Below are 16,638 nucleotides of genomic sequence, written 5' to 3' on the forward strand. Positions count from 1 at the left end.
GAAGAGCATCTGTGCTTCCAGATACAATGGAGTACTTCTGATTCCCTATTGCTGTTGCGTTGTCGGAAAATGCTTGCATCACTTTTTCCTTTAGGGTCTATTCCAGAGTTCATAACGCTAACCTTATGGCTCAAAGCTCCAGGTATGGCCCACCCCTTTTGATGGCGAGTCCACTAGACCTGAATGAAGTGGCCTCCGCAATGGGCTCCCCAGCCAAAAAGGCTTGAATTAGTCATGAGATTTAATCACTTTGCGATCCAAAGAGGCCTGCTCTTTGACGAGGAAGCTCCTTGAAGCCACGTTGCTCCTTGCTGCCTCCTTCCATGGAAGCTGCATCTGAAGAGAATGAAGCTGAGGAGAACACTAAGACAGAAGAGACTCCTGTAGGGGCTACATGTGCGCCTTGGCCCAGGGAACCTCCAGTGAAGCTGCCATGGAGCCCAACACCTGAAGGTAATGCCAGATCGCAGGGGATGGAAGTGCTAAGAGATTCAAGATTTGTTTCTGTAGTTTGTTTGCGTGGCTTGGGGGAAAAAAAAAAAAAAGTGGCCTTGTGCCATGTCAAATTGAATGCCCAGATATTGTATGAAAGTCACAAGCTTCCACACTGACTGCTCAAACTCTGGCTTGAGCCAATCATCCCTAGAGGGGTGTACTTGAACCCCCATTTTACAGAGATGAGTAGCCACTACCACCAGTTGGTAATGAAATCCACACTGGATAGGGTCATACTGAACTTAATGCTTACAAACAGGGAAAGTGTTTCTGATGTTACAGTGGGTGTTCATCTGGCATCCAATGATCACTGTATGGTACGGTTTAATATTAAAATGGATATAGAGAGGGCTCATTCAAAAGCAAAGGTTCTAGATTAACTTTGTTTGGAGAGGGGGATTGAATCAAGGAATTGTTTGAATGGGAACATCTGGAAGGAGTAGAAATGCAGTGGGGAAAACTGAAAGGAGTAATTGTAAGAGTGACAAACCTTTTTGTGAGGCATGTAAGAGGGAAAAGAAGGCCGCTTTTGTTCTCAAAAGTAGTAGCTGAGAAGGTAAGAATAAGATCTTAGCTTTCATAAACTACAAAAGATCACAGAAAGAGGAAGACAGGCAAAAATATCTAGAAAAGTTAAGAGAGTGGTCGTGTAGTCAGGAAAGCAAAGATGCAAATGGAATAAAAAATAGCTGACAAGGTAAAGCGGGGAGACAAGACCTTTTTTTTCTTTAATATATTTTTATTGGATGAATAAATCACAAGAGAAACAGACCTTTTTTTAAGATATAGTAGTGATAGGAAGAAGTGCAAAAGTGGCATTGTGAGACTGAAAGGTGAAGGGGAGAAATATATAGAAGCTGATAACAGAAATGGCTGAATTGCTTAACAAATATTTCTGTTCTGTGTTAATGGAAGAAGCCCAAGAACAGGACCTAAGAACACAAATATGAATAGAGATAGAGGAGTGGTAGACCCTGATCGATTTTCAGAAGGTTGTGGCTGGGGGAAAAAATAATGCCAGTGTACAAATCTGCTAAAATCTGAAAGCTTGCTTTTTGTTTTATTAAATCCTTAAGCAAAAAAAAGAAAAAAAGAAGGTTGTGTTTGTGAGGAGCTGGCTAAAATAAAGGTAGATCAAGCGATGTGGCCGGATCGTATACATCCAAGGGTACTTTAGGAACTTAAGGAAGTTCTGGTGGCTCTGCTGACTGACCTTTTCAATGAGTCTCTAGTCGGGAGTGGTACTGGAGGATTAGAGAAGGGCGGATGTGGTCCCTCTCCACAAAAGTAGAAGTAAAGAAGAAGGAGAGAATTACAGGCCAATAAGTCAGACTTCTGTGGTAAGCAAATTAATGGAAACTCTTTTAAAACAGAGAATGATAAAAAAGTTTCTGGAATCCTGTGGATTACAGGACTGGAGGCAACATGGATTCACTAGAGGTAGGTCTTAGTCAAATCTAATCAATTTCTTTGACTGTGTGACTAGAGAATTGGATAGAGGTAATGCGCTAGATGTGGTGTATTTAGATTTTAGCAAAGCATTTGAGTATTCCATACAGACGTCTAATAAATAAACTGAGTGCCCTTGGGCAAGGCCTCAAAGTGACGGACTAGGTCAAAAACTGGTTGCGGGGAAGGTGACAGAGGGTAGTGATCAATAGAGATTGCTCTGAGGAAAGGGATGTTTCCAGTGGTGTGCCTCAAGGTTCCCTTCCTGGGCCTGTTCTTTTTAACATTTTTATAAATGATATGCTATTGCTGAAGGGCTGTCGGGTAAGACTTGCCTCTTTGCAGATAACAAAATCTGCAATAGAGTAGATACCCAGGATGGCATCAATAATATGAAGACAGACCTGGCGAAGCTTGAAGAATTGTCTTAAATTTGGCAGCTAAAATTTAATGCTAAGAAATGCAAAGTCATGCATTTGGGCTGCAAAAACCCAAGGGAACAGTACAGTTTAGGGGTGAAGAAGAACTTATGTGCATGACAGAAGAGTGGGACTTGGGTGTGATTGTATGTGATGATCTTAAGGTGGCCAAACATGTTGAAAAGGTAACGGCAAAAGCTAGAAGGATGCTAGGGTGCATAGGGAGAGGTATGGCTAATAAGAAAAAGGAGGTATTGATGCCCCTGTATAAGACTTTGGTAAGACCTCATTTAGAATACTGTGTAGAATTCTTGAGACTGCACCTTCAAAAAGATATAAATAGGATGGAGTCTGTCCAGAGGAAGGCTACTAAAAGGTCAATGGTCTTCGTCATAAGACATATGGGGACAGACTTAAAGATCTCAATATGTATACTTTGAAAGAAAGGCGGGCGAGGGAAGATATGATAAAAACATTTAAATACCTATGTAATGTAAATGCAAGAGTTGAGTCTCTTTCTTTTGAAAGGAAGCTCTGGAATGGGAGGGCATAGGATGAAGATAAGAGGTGATAGGCTCAGGCATAATCTAAGAAAATATTTTTTTTTACAGAAAGGGTGGTAGATGCATGGAAGTGTCTCCCACAGGAGGTGGTGGAGATAGAGACTGTATAAATTCAAGAAAGTGTGGGATAGGTACATGGGGGTCTCTTAGAGAAAGAGATAATGGTTACTGCAGATGGACAGACTGGATGGGCCATTTGGCCTTTACCTCATGTTTCTATGTTTTATTACTTTGGTGAAGGTGGGGGGAGCTAGCGTCTATCTGAAGGGAAGGATTGCAAATTGGAAAAGCTGCTAGAGAACATGAAATGTCAGATATTTCCTGTGTCCCAGGAAGATGGGAATATGAAGACAGATTTCTGTTAAATACAGAGACACCAAGAAATCTCCAGAAGCCACCACCGCAGTGACCAATCGCACTGTTCCATGTGGAACCTTAAGAAAAGCATTGACCACCTTGAGATCCAGGATGGACCTCCAGTCCTCTGTGCCTTTCTTAGGCATGATGAACTATAAGGAGTATCTGCCCGAGCAAGATTCGTCATCGGGGACCAGTTCTACCGTGTGAATGCCACTAAGAGCTGCTAAAGTGTTGCTTGGACCCTGGCCTCTTTTTCCAGCCTCCCAACTGGAGAATCTAGAAACAAATCTGAAGGGGGATGAAAGAATTCTGTGTCCCTCTTGTTTGATGGTCTGAGATCAATTCCCATTTCCTCTGAAACGCTGACAACCACCCCCCATTGTGTGTAGGTGTGGTTCCAAGCCTGGTGTCATTGGGACTTTTTGGGGAAAATGAACATGAGACACAGAGGTCTGCTGGCATCTGGGATTACTATAATGCTGTCTGTACCCTTGCAAGGATCTCTGGGCAGAGGAGCTCAAGTTATTTTGGCGGGACTGGCAAAAATTACTTTGACTCCCCCTAGGGGGGCAGCGAGGTCTGCTGTCCAGCAGTGACTTAGGGCGGCAGTTTTCTATACTGGCCATGAGTTCATCAAGACCCTTGCCAAAAAGCATCTGTCCTTTGAAGGACAGTCTGCTTAACGTTGCTTTACAAGTGGAGTCTCCAGCCCACTATCTGATCCAGAGCATCATGCAAGCAGAAACTGCATATGCTGTGACTTTGCTCAGGACCCTAATGAGGTCATGCAAGGCATCTGCCACATAATCCACCCCTTCTAGCACCAGCTGGGGGCAGGCAGGCATCCTCCTCCTCCGCTGACTGCACCCGTTGCAGTCTCATGTAACAGGCCCATGTAGCAAACAAGGCTGCCACAGCTGCCTTGATGCCCAAACTGCTTCTTTAAGACCGTGTCCACCCTGCCATTCTGCAAATCCTTTAGCATCACTCCTCCTTTGCTAGGGAATGCTGTGTGCTTGGTGACTTGAGCCACTGCCAAGTCCACCTTTGGTTAGTCAAACACCATACGTATGATTTAACACCATACGTATGGAATCTGGAGTAGATGCAACAGAATCATCATTGGTCAGAATTATCTTAAAACTTTTACAAAAACAGTTTTATATAGGATTTGAGATTTCTTAATATATAGTATTCATCTTTTGAGCTTCTTCAATATATTCACAACTAAGGGAAGACTCTCAAATCGAATCTATATTCCACTAATCATTTTATCAAGAATTCATCTATAAAAACAGTTTTAAAAATGATGTTAATATTCTTTAAACTTATTTCAAGCAGGCTTATTTAAAAACTTTAACACTTAAAGCTACTAATCTTTTAACAGCCAGCTACACCCTCTCTGCAGTTGCAAACTTAAGCAAAGTTGGCATTGTTGTCTATCTTTATTTAAATACTAACCTCATCAGCTGATCTAATATTGCATATAAATTAAAGAACAGATGTGGATTTTTTTATTTAAATTCATGTTTCTCTATATGGATTGAATTCCGAGTTAGAATGGATGACACCGATATAGTTGCTTAAACTAGGGGGTTTAGGTGTCAGTTTCCCTTTAAGATCAGCTGATGTGGTTAGTATTTTATTTATTTATTTTTCTATCCCATTCTCCCCAAAGAGCTCAGAACAGGTTACAATAATGTTAGAGAGATGCCACCGCTATCTTTGCAACTATGAATATGGTATGGCTGAATGTTAAATACTAGTATTTAACAGAAAGTTGAACAGAAAGTTGAACAGAAAGTTGAAAGGTTTTAGGTAAGTCTGCTTGAAATGATAATTTTAAATTTTTTTATAGGGGAAGTCCTTGATAAAATGTTTAGCAAAATGCAGACTATATCAGAAACTCTTCCCCTAGCTGTGAATATATTGAAGTTCAAAAGATAAGTACTCTAAGATTTCTTGATTTAATCTATAGAAAACAATGTTTTGTGAAAGTAAATTTAAAGATAATTCTGACCAACGACAATTTTGATGCATTAGTTTTCCTGGACACTAAGCAGCAGCACTGCTGAGATCTTTAAGATTGTCGATTCTTAGAGGGATTATTTTATTGAAATTTAAAGCGACAGCATACTTGGTATCTATCTGTACCAGGTACTGTGGATGATGTAACCTACATGTGAGAATATTACACCTGCTTGTCTTTAGAGAACAGGAAAGTTCATAAAAACAAAATTGATAAATGCAGTTCACAACCACTTATAGTCACATTTTTCAACACTCATCTACTTCCACATTTTGAGTCAGAAGTTTGGGCAAGCAGGACTTCTTTACAACTACTGTCAGCATTTAAAATTGGGAGGGGCAGGCAGAGAGGCAATAAAGACAGCTCTCTTGCTCTACTTCCACCACAAGCAAATTTTAAGAGATGGTTAAATTAGAGCACAGGCTTGGAAGTTCCTCACCAATGAGTTATACAACTCTGCTTTCCCTTTCTAGTAGCAAAGAGCAGAAGTATGAACGATGGTTGCTTCTTCCATTCTAGTCGTAAGCTCCTCTTCTGGCTCATGTGAACATTTGCTACAGTAAAAGTTATGCCACTTTGTATGCACATAGCCTCTCATGTGCATGAATGGACCAACACAACATCAACAGGTGCTCTTACACAGGCAAAACATACTGAAAAACATTCTGCTAGTCTTACAAAACCTATTGTATGCATTTGCTATAATCTAGGGTGAGACTGTTGCATAACAGAGACTGTAGCTTTCCAGCCAACTGATTTTCTCAAGTTAATTTTCTAATATGAAATTTAGCAGTTTCTATTATATATTGTTCCAGAGAAGCCATAAAGCTAATTTTAATTATAAGCATACATATGATACTTACAGCATTTATTTACAATAGCAAAAATCATAGACAATGTTTGATTTTTGTCCTTATATATTTAAGAGCCCAACAGTAGAAAAGATGGAGAAACACCTTGAAAAGAAACACTTATAAGAACATTAAGTAGATTTAACTGGTTTGAAAAACTTGCTTAATTGTAAAACAAAAACAACCTTAAAATTGCTTTACCATACCGTTATGCATTAAAAGGTAAAATGCAAAACTGTAGGACCCTCCGTCCCCATAATCATCACAAATCCAATTCCAGGAAAAGGAAACTTCTTTTGGGTTGTTTTGTATCTCAGGCTCACTTTGCTCCTTGCTCTTTTCTCCCATTAGTAATTGGACAACCAGATAACATGATTTCAGAATAGATCAAGGCATCTCTTCCCTCTTGCCCTTAGGCTAACTTCATCCACTGTCCATGGTACTCATTCCAGATAAAATCTCCATTGCACTCTTGTCCTTAAACTGCCGAGTTTATCATTAATCTAAATATCACTCACCTGAATCCTAGCACACTAGATAGTTCCTAAAATTACAACATGTATCAATTATATACAATCTTACCTATAGTAATACAAAATGCATAAAGAGAAAAAGAAACCCATAATATTTACAAAGTGGGGTGGGCTATAAAACTAAACTGGTTAAGGAGTCTTATAAGCATTTCTAATAGTCTTCAAGACATGGTTAGTCCTCTGTATGCTCCAAACATTTTGTCTTTATTTTGTTTTCTTCCTTGCAAGTGCATTTCACGTCTCTCTTTTCTGAAAAGAAAATACAATTGTGCTATCAGACCATAGTATGCTGATATTTCTCATTATGTTTTGAAAGAAATAAAATTAGGCATGCATTTTATAACTTCTGCATTTAGAAAAAAAAAATTGGTATGAACATTTCTTTCTATTGCAGAGATTTCCAAACTGAGTCACATCACCAAATGGAGTGGCAAAGTCTGCAGCTGGGGTCAGAACCTGACCAGGTCTATGGGAAGATTAGGACTTACCTCGATAATCTACTTTCTAGTAGTGAGGAAAAAGCACAAGAATCATGGGGAAATGGCTTTTTGGAGGTGGAGAACCGAGAATGACATGGGGACAAATTTTTCCCCATCCCCACGGGAACTTGTTTTCTCGTCCCGTCGAGTTCCATCCTCATCTGCACAAGCCTCAAACAGTTTAAAATCATAAGTGTTCAAAGCTTATGCGGTTAAGGCAGAGCTTACAGGAATGGGGACGGGACACGGACAGCGACAAAACTCGCGGGGATGGGATGAAGAAATTGCATTCCTGCGGGGACAGGGACAAATTTGTCCCCTTGTCATTCTCTAGTGGAGAACCCAAAAATGTGCCCCAGAAACCCCCAAAACTGGAAATTATACCCCCCCTCCAAATGTGCCCCATCGACAAAGGTGCTGTACTCACACTGCAACTGGTACTATGCCTCCCTCAGCCCTCAGACAAGTTGGAAAGTAGTGAAGACTTAGTAACTCAGGCAAACATAAAAATATAGACAAAATAACTACTTGCATCTTCTGGCTGCTACTAAGACTGGTTTAGAGCCCAAATCCCTGGACCCCACAGCTCATCGTTCCTCTTTTTTAGGGGGGTGATGCAGCTGGCACCAAATAAAGTCCCAGGACCACAATGGACAAGCAGTGCTACAAAGAAAATGGTCCCCAGGTATCTCAATGTTAGTGCAGGTTGGCCAAGTAGGTGCTCTGGAACAGTAGCCCCCCCAGCTACAGACATCAATTGAGCATCTGTGTCTCCAGGAACCCCAAGTGGCTCCTAAACACCAGAAAGCTTCTAAAATTGGTAAACACCTCCCCCCCCAAAAAAAAATACAAAAAACCCCAAAGAACAAAGCAGGGACAAAAATGACACCAACTCGCATTTAAAAGATGAACTGAGGAGCACAGAGCAGCGTCAGAGGAGGAGCTGAAAAATGTAGGTGATGCCTTCTACACAAACTCACGAGTAGGTGTGCACAACCCACTAGTCAAGTCTCATAAACCTTTTGCACTAAAAGTGCCCTTAATAGTCCCTATGTTTTTTTGATATTACTTCAGTCTTGACTGTTTTGTTTTTATTTTTCACTTTCTTTTTAGTTTATGATATTTTATTTTTAAATCTCATTCATTGTTTTGCCACTTGGTTTTTGTTTCCTAGTTTATTATTTAAATTTCATTTAAATTTCCCAAGAATTCTATAGTTTCAACGGTTCTCCCTTCTGCTTCTATTTCCTATCTCCCCTCTTTTTTCAACCTTTCAAAGTCCTTTAGATCATTGTAGTCTTATTAGAATGTTTTATTTTCTCATTTTTCTCATCTCTCTATTTTATTTCTTCATTACTCTACTAATTGTCATTTTTTCCAGGTACTTTAGTTAGATTGTGAGCCTTCGGGACAGTAAGGGAATTTATAAGTACCTATTTTACTTATAATTTTAATGCACCCTATTGTCTATTTTTCTGTAAACCGCTTAGAATCCTAACGGAGTTTAGCGGTATATAAGAAATAAATTACATTACATTACTCTTATAAAGTCTATCATAGTAGCCTTTATTGAATTAGAGAGGGATTTTTTTTTTTTAATTAAATATGTCTAAGTGTGCTTTTATACCATCAAGAGGTTTTTATGCTTTCTTCACAGTGTTGTGAAAGGCTTTTTGTATCCTATATGTAGTGGTACAGTTTGGAAGGTAATTTCACCAAATTTTTGGTTTTCTTATTTAATTTTTTTTTCTGCTTTTTCTCCGATACTTCTAATCTATGGTTTGTCTCTCCGTTATAGGGGGATATACAGGGTGCCCACAAAAACACTCCTTGATTTTAAATGGTTACAAAATCAAAACCTATTGAATATGTTTATAAATAAGATGACAGCAAATACAAGTCCCAAAAAGCAAGGTTAGCAAGATCTTACACAAATCGCTTGCATTTTCACCCTTATAAGCCGCAATTGGTGCAGAAGTTACAACCTTCAGACAATGCAATGCAACAAAATGACCAGGTGTTCCTCAAGTGGCCCCCAAGATCACCGGACATTACTGTTTGTGACTTTTTCTTGAAAGGACAGAGTGTGCATACCTCCACTACCCGCAACTATGGATGATCTGCAGGAATTATAAATGTGATCACGCCGGATATGCTTCGGAGAGTCTGGTCCAAGCTCAATTATCACATCGATGTTTGCCGAGTAACAGGTGGGGCACACATCAAGCGTATGTAATCAACATGCCATATGAAACTTTATGAGTTGATGAAACTGTAGCCTCAAAGGGGAAAGAATATTACAATAAATTTTGGTTTTGTAACCATTTAAAATCAAGCAGTGTTTTTGTGGGCACCCTGTATATGTTTTTGAACTCATACTTAATTGCTTGACTGTAGCCCCTGACACAGGCGCAGTGTTGCCGCTGCGGTTACAGATACACCAAGGGCCATTCTTTGTTGGAACATTAATAAAGACCAGTTTGAACTTATCCTTTTTTGTTCTTGTTGTTATTGTTGCTGCTCTTTTTCTTTGCTTTGGACCTGCAGTTTGGATTATTGCCTCTTTTTGCTTTTGAAGTTCAACATTATGCCAGCTGAATGTACTGGCAGATACACATAGCATTCCTGCATATCACATTTTAAAACATGTTCTACATACCAGTGGAATTGTGAACGTCCCAATCTACATGTCTCAATTCCCATCCCAACATTCTATGTAAAACTGAGCGTCACGTTTACGGCTTGTAAGTCAATATATGCACCCCATTGCACCTCTTCATAATGCTTCTGAAATAATTATGCTCCCATATAACTAAAGGAAAACTATTACCTAAGCACTCTTAAATAATTCAGATAATGCAAAGTTAGTTATAGTTACCTAGTCTGGAGAGAGTGCTGCTTGTAGTTCTTCTTAAGGCTTGCAGATTTATTCGTGGCATCAGTTTTTTCTTGAACGCTTCTCCAAGGTTTCAACTTTCCTACAATGTAAAACAAAAATCCATGCCAAAATTCTTAGTTATAAGTATTCTGTGCTATTTTTCCACATTGATCACCATGGGATGGAGACTCAAATGATTGGTTTAAAAGCTTTTTACTTAAATTAAAAATAAAGAAGTGTATCATTTTCTGTTGTAGAACAAATGAAAAAACACAAACACACGAATCTGATGCAAGTTCTGGAGACCGATTCCACACAAAGATAAGACTGAGGTGATCCCATGTGACAAGGCAGGAAATGGTAGAAGAGAGCAGAGCGTGCCTGGTCTTCAAAACCCACTTTATTAGCAACCAAACCTAACATCCATGCACACAGTGGTCTTGTCAATCATAAGCATGTAGCAGATTATGGACATGACACGGACTATGTTTCGGCTAGACAGCCTGCATCAGCAGTCCTAGAACATATGGAGGGGCATAATCAAAAGACAAGTCTAAGTCCAATTTGGATATAGGGCGCTAGTCATCCAAAGTCGGCAGGAGCAAAATGTTCATTCTTAAAAAATACGTCCAAAATATATTTTTTTTCAAAAATCGTCTACTTCTACGTCCAACCATTTGATCATCCAGACCACTAATACGTCTATCTTTATACCATATTCTCATCCAAAAAATCATTCCAAACGCCCAGAACAAGACCTTTTGGACGTGGGGGAAGCCAGCAAAGTGATGGACTGGCAATACAGCAATGGGGCACCTTACGGGGCACTACTGTGACCGTCACAAAAAGGGTGCCACAAACATCTCGCCAGAACTCCCCTGCAGGTAATGATGAGTCCCCCAAAACCCACTATACCCACCTGTTCCCCAATAGCCCTTATGGCTGTAGGTGGTACCTATTTAGTAGTACAGTAGGGTGGGCGCGCATTTTCCATTAATGTAGTGGTTGGAGTGGCTTTTGGGCCTGGGTCCTCCTCTCTATGGTTCAGTAGCCTACCCCCCAAGACTACTTAAGCTACCTCTGTGCAGCTCTACTAGGCTTTCCTATAGCAGGTGCTGATATTTCAGAGGCAGGTATGTATGTTTTTATTCTGAACTATGTGGGGGTGCAACGGGGTCCGTGAACAAGGGGTGGGGGGGATTACTTTGTGTCTGCAGTGGTTATCTGGTCACTTTGGATACCTTTTGGGCACTTAAATCTGGTTTTAGATCGCCTAAGTCACAACGTATAAGGTCCATCTGGGAAGCCTCGTCAACCACCAAAATTGCCCCTTTCAGCTCTGGGCGCACAGTAGGATTCAGAAGCCTAGAAAGTCTCTAGATCTAAAATCCCATTTCGATTATCAGCACTTGGATGGCCTGCCTTTTAGATCGACTAAGTGCCGACTTGGGCGGGTTTTTAGACATATTTTTGTTTCGATTATGAGCCCCCATGTTTTTAAATGCCATATAACACAGATGATATACTGTAATATGAGATAAATTAAAATAAATATAAAAAAATAAGAATTATATAAAAAGCTAAGTATTTAACTTTGTAAAACATACATACCCCAAGAGCTAAATAACAAACCACAATTGCGAGTCAAATCTGTGAAGATACTATAAAGAATAAAATACATAAACTCTATTATAAATCAATGCAGCTTACAATATACTCACAAGCATAAAAAGAAGCCAGTATACAATTATAATGTTTACTGATGATACAATATGCAAATTGACCTATTTTTCTAATAACCCAGGAAAATGACAGATTACACTGCATACTCATCAGCAGACTTAAATTGAAACAATGTTGCAAAACATTGGCACATTCAAACTTCCACTGAGATATATTATTCCAAATTCTGACTCGATTGTGGCAAAAAGGTAACTTTACTTACTATAACTTGAGACTCCAATGAGAAAAAAAAGGGCATGCTAGACATAAAAGGTTTAAAATGCATATTATGTGTTTAAACCAGATCAAGTCAATTGCTATCAAGGAACATAAAGCACGAGTATAATGCACGGTTAACATCTAGCGTATGGCTGCATATATCTACATTTAAAAAGAACTAAAAACCATGCCTGTTGACTTTACTGAAATTATATAAAAAACAGCAGTAATACGACAATCAATCTCCCCCGTTGAGTAAAGATGAATTATGAAAGAGTAGCCGACAGTATAAACTAAAAATAGATTTGCCACTGTTGAAAGCATCATTCTGCAAAGTATACCTTTTAGAAAGGTACTCAAAAAACGCCAGCATAGGGTTTGCTTGATTAAATAATGATAGCAATTTATGATGCGACAACTAAATCCCATTCTAAAATGCGCATGGTGGAAAAAGCATGGTACAAAGATAATGTTCTATTGCCAACGTTTTTTAAGGATGGCACAATCTTACCACTCTACCTGCTGGAGACTGAGAAAAGACCGATTGTAAGAGAGACTGCATAGCCCACTTGTACTGTAGCCATAAGTTAGTAGTGACTCAGTTTCCACATGCTGGCAGAGGAGTGTAAACCATCCATTTCTGTGCCGGTCTGGAGAAACGCTAAAGAATCAGTGTGATTTTCCTAGGTTATTAGAAAAATAGGTCGTCGATTTGTGTAGTGTATCACCAGTAAACATCATAATTGTATACTGGCTTCTTTTTATGCTTATGAGTATTGTAAACTGTAATGATTTATAACAAAGTTTAAATATAGTTTAGTTTCATAGTTATTAAAATTTTGATTAAACGCTTATCATAGCATTCAAAGTGTTTATAGTATCTTCATAGATTTGACTCACAATTGTGATTTGTCATTTAAAGGTATGGGTATATGTGTTTTACAAAGTTAAATACTTTGTTTTTATATAATTCTTATTTTTTTATTATTTATCTCATATTATGATATCTATGTTATATGGCATTTTAAAATATTATGTGTTCTAGGACTCCTGATGCAGGCTGTTTAGCTGAAACAGAGGATGAAACAGGGGAAACAAAACCACAAAATCGAAAACAAAGATAGAGCGGAATTGTCCCAATCAGAATGATGCGCACAAAGAAAAAGTGTCCTTCAACTGATCTGATGAATTCAAATGCCTTTATTCATCCAAAGTATCATAAATACATCCATGGACTCAATGACCCGACGTAACCAGCCTGCCTCAGGAGTCTTAAGAGTCTTCAACAGATGTATCCAAAATCATATAACCATAAATGTAAAGATGCACAACCCACTAAACGCGGCTGCCAAATCTGAGAGGTACCAGGTGGAAAGGATCTCAGCTGTGGGGAAGAGCTGACCTGCGTTTCAAGTTACAGCACGATTGGGTTGGTATCTGATGTTTAACGACCTCAGATTTGGCAGCCACATTTAGTGGGTTGTGCATCTTTACATTTATGGTTATATAGTTTTGGATACACCTGTTGAAAACTCATAAGACTCCTGAGGCAGGCCGGTTAGGCAGAAACATGTACATGTTAGGTCATTTAGTCCATGGATGTATTTATGAAACTTTGGATGAATAAATAAAGGCATTTAAATTCATCAGATCAGTTGAAGGACACTTTTTTTTTTGTACGCATCATTCTGATTGGGACAATTCCGCTCTCTTTATGTAGCTGAAACAGTCCATGTGAAGTCCATGCTACATGTTAATAAGACTGACAAGACCATTGTGTGCATGGGATTTTGTTTGGTTGCTAATGAAGTGGGTTTTGAAGACCAGGCATGCTTTGCTCTCTTCTATTGGATCTTATGGTTAGTCATGCAAAGGTGATCATCTCCTCTTTGATTGCAGGAAATGGTATGCATGCACAATGAGGCAGCTTAAAAGCTTTAGCATCTCTGAGATGGAATACCTTCCCACACGAGCTCTGCTAGTGTTATTACCCACAATGAGTACAGTGTTCCCCCGCAAATGAGAAATTAGGTTCTTACCTGCTAATTTTCTTTCTGTTAGCCTGTAGAATGGTATAGTCCTTACAAAAGGGTTATATATCTCACTGCTACCAGCAGGTGGAGACTTAAAACAAACTTGTATATCAGGATAGCTTCCCCTCTTGCAATCCAGTCTGGCGAATAGCCAAGCAGAACATAGGAAAGACTTCAACTGAAAAAAAACAGTATAACACACTCTGGACAGGAGTGTAAAAACAACAAACACTGGTAAACTACTGTTGGAACATATGTAGAACTGAATCCTGGTATAGAAAACATCCCTACAGTTCACCAGCTAAGCCAGCTGAGTCATAGCTGCTGTTCTTACTTCTCCCCGGCCCTAGAAAAATACTAGAACCCGCAGAGAAATCCAAAATCTGCACACGAGCAAAACAAAAACCCGCAATCACCGCACAAAGACTGATAGGGTGGGGGACTATACCAGTCTACAGGCTAACAGAAAGAAAATTAGCAGGTAAGAATCTAATTTCTCCTTCTGTATTGCCTGGTAGACTGATATGGTCCTTATGAATGGGACGTACCAAAGCAGTACCCATTAAGGGCTGACACCAGAACACGTTCACCGAATACCGTGTCCCAACACGTTTAAACATCCATACGGTAGTGTCTTACAAAGGAATGCAGAGAAGACCAAACTGCAGCCTTGCAAATATCCACTGGAGACACAGCCAAAGAACCTGCCTGACTCCTATTGGAATGAGCCTTGAGAAATTCTGGAACAGGCTTCTTCAGAAAATAAGTGGAAGCAATAGTCTCCTTGATTCAGAGCACAATAGTAGCCTTAGAAGCGCCATCCCCCTTACTAGGACCCGCGAGAAGGACAAAGAGATGATCTGATTTCCTGATCTGGGTCCTCTACATATAAAAGGGAAGGATCTGACTGACATCCAACTTGAGCAACTGTCTCTGCTCAGAAGAGCCCTCTCGGCTACCCAACACTGGGAGGATCACTGCCTGATTGACATGAAAAGGAGAAACTACCTTTGGCAGAAAGGAAGGAACAGGCCCCAAGACAACCCGTTCCCTAGAAAACTCCAAGAAGGGAGCCCTACAAGAAAAAGCCTGCAGCTCAAACACGTCTAGCTGAAGAAAGGACCACCAAGAAGACCGCTTTAAGAGTAAGGTCCTTCAAAGAGCAGTCGCTCAATGGTTCAAAAGGAGGGTGCACTAGAACTGACAGAACCAGATTCAGATCCCAAGATGGAATAGAGGGTCGAATGGGAGGCTTGAGCAACTTGGCCGCCTGCAAGAAGCGAATCACATCCGGAATGTTAGTCAAACGCCGATCTTTCAACAACCCACAAAAGGTTGACAAGGCCGCAAGCTGAACCCAGAGAGAAGACCAAGCCAGGCCCCTGTCCAGGCCATTCTGCAAAAACTCTAGGACAGGGGTGTCAAAGTCCCTCCTCGAGGGCCGGAATCCAGTCGGGTTTTCTGGATTTCCCCAATGAATATGCATTGAAAGCAGTGCATGCAAATAGATCTTATGCAGATTCATTGGGGAAATCCTGAAAACCCGACTGGATTCTGGCCCTCGAGGACCGACTTTGACACCTGTGCTCTAGGATGTTAGCCAGGGAAATGCGAAAAGAGACCACTCCACAAGCAGCACACCACTCCTCAAATAGACACCAAACCCTCACATAAGCCCGAGAGATGGAAAGCCTCCGAGACCCCAAGAGAGTTGAGATCACTTTATCTGAATACCCCTTCTTACCTAGGTGACCCCTTTCAAGAGCCAAGCCGTAAGACAGAAGGGACCTGGATTGAACATTGGAATGGGACCCCAAGTCAGAAGGTCATACAAGAGAGGCAGAGGAAGATGATCCGCCACCAGATCTGTATACCATGGACGTCGAGGCCAATCCGGAGCCACTAGAACAACAAGGCCTGGATGGCGAATTATGTGGATAAGAACTCTGCCCACTAATGGCTATGGAGGGAACACATGCAATGACTGAAGTGGGGTGTTTTGGCATTGACACTTGTGGCCATCAGGTCAATTAGGGGTTGACCCCAAGACTGCACTATCAACTGAAAGGCCACCGGGCTTAGACACCACTCTCCGGGATTTAGCACATGACAACTTTAGGAAGTCCATTTGAACATTCTCCACTCCGGCTATGTGGGATGATGATATTTCCTGAAGGCACAACTCCGCCCAGACCATGAGCAGAGTCGCCTCCTGTGCCACCAAAGTGCTCCTGGTTCCCCCCTGATGATTGACATATGCCACCGCTGAGGCATTGTCCGACAGAACCTTGACTGACTTGCCCATCAGAAAGGACTGGAAGGCTAGCAACACCAGACATATAGCTCTGGTCTCCAAGACACTGATCGACCAAGAAGCCTCCTCCGTGGACCAGGTGCCCTGAGCTGAGTGACTTATATACACTGAGCTCCCCAACTGAGAAGTCTGGCATCCGTGAGCAGCACCGTCCACTGTGGCTGATTCAGACTCGCCCTTTGTACAAGATGGGGGGGCTGGAGCCACCAACGAAGACTGCCCCGAGCTAAGCCCGGAAATGGAACAGGGTGATCCAGACTGTGCCTCCGAGACGACCACCTCCGAAGAAGAGCA

The 16,638-nt window shown here is 40.7% G+C and overlaps 1 protein-coding gene across 2 annotated transcripts in view; it reads right to left on the reverse strand.

Moving 5' to 3' along the window:
• Positions 1-6,119: 6,119 nt before the first annotated feature.
• The window catches only part of NUSAP1 (nucleolar and spindle associated protein 1), a 141,576-nt gene continuing 131,057 nt past the window's right edge, over positions 6,120-16,638 (reverse strand). For both annotated transcript variants that reach the window (XM_033953010.1, XM_033953009.1), the window contains 2 exons: positions 10,057-10,156; positions 6,120-6,948 (listed from right to left, as the gene is read on the reverse strand). In XM_033953010.1, the coding sequence (XP_033808901.1) occupies positions 6,861-6,948; positions 10,057-10,156 (188 nt within the window). In that variant the 3' untranslated portion in view covers positions 6,120-6,860. The remainder of the gene's footprint in view (positions 6,949-10,056; positions 10,157-16,638) is intronic.

The sequence above is a fragment of the Geotrypetes seraphini genome, chromosome 7 (assembly GCF_902459505.1).
Source record: "Geotrypetes seraphini chromosome 7, aGeoSer1.1, whole genome shotgun sequence".
In the NCBI taxonomy this organism is placed as follows: domain Eukaryota; kingdom Metazoa; phylum Chordata; class Amphibia; order Gymnophiona; family Dermophiidae; genus Geotrypetes; species Geotrypetes seraphini.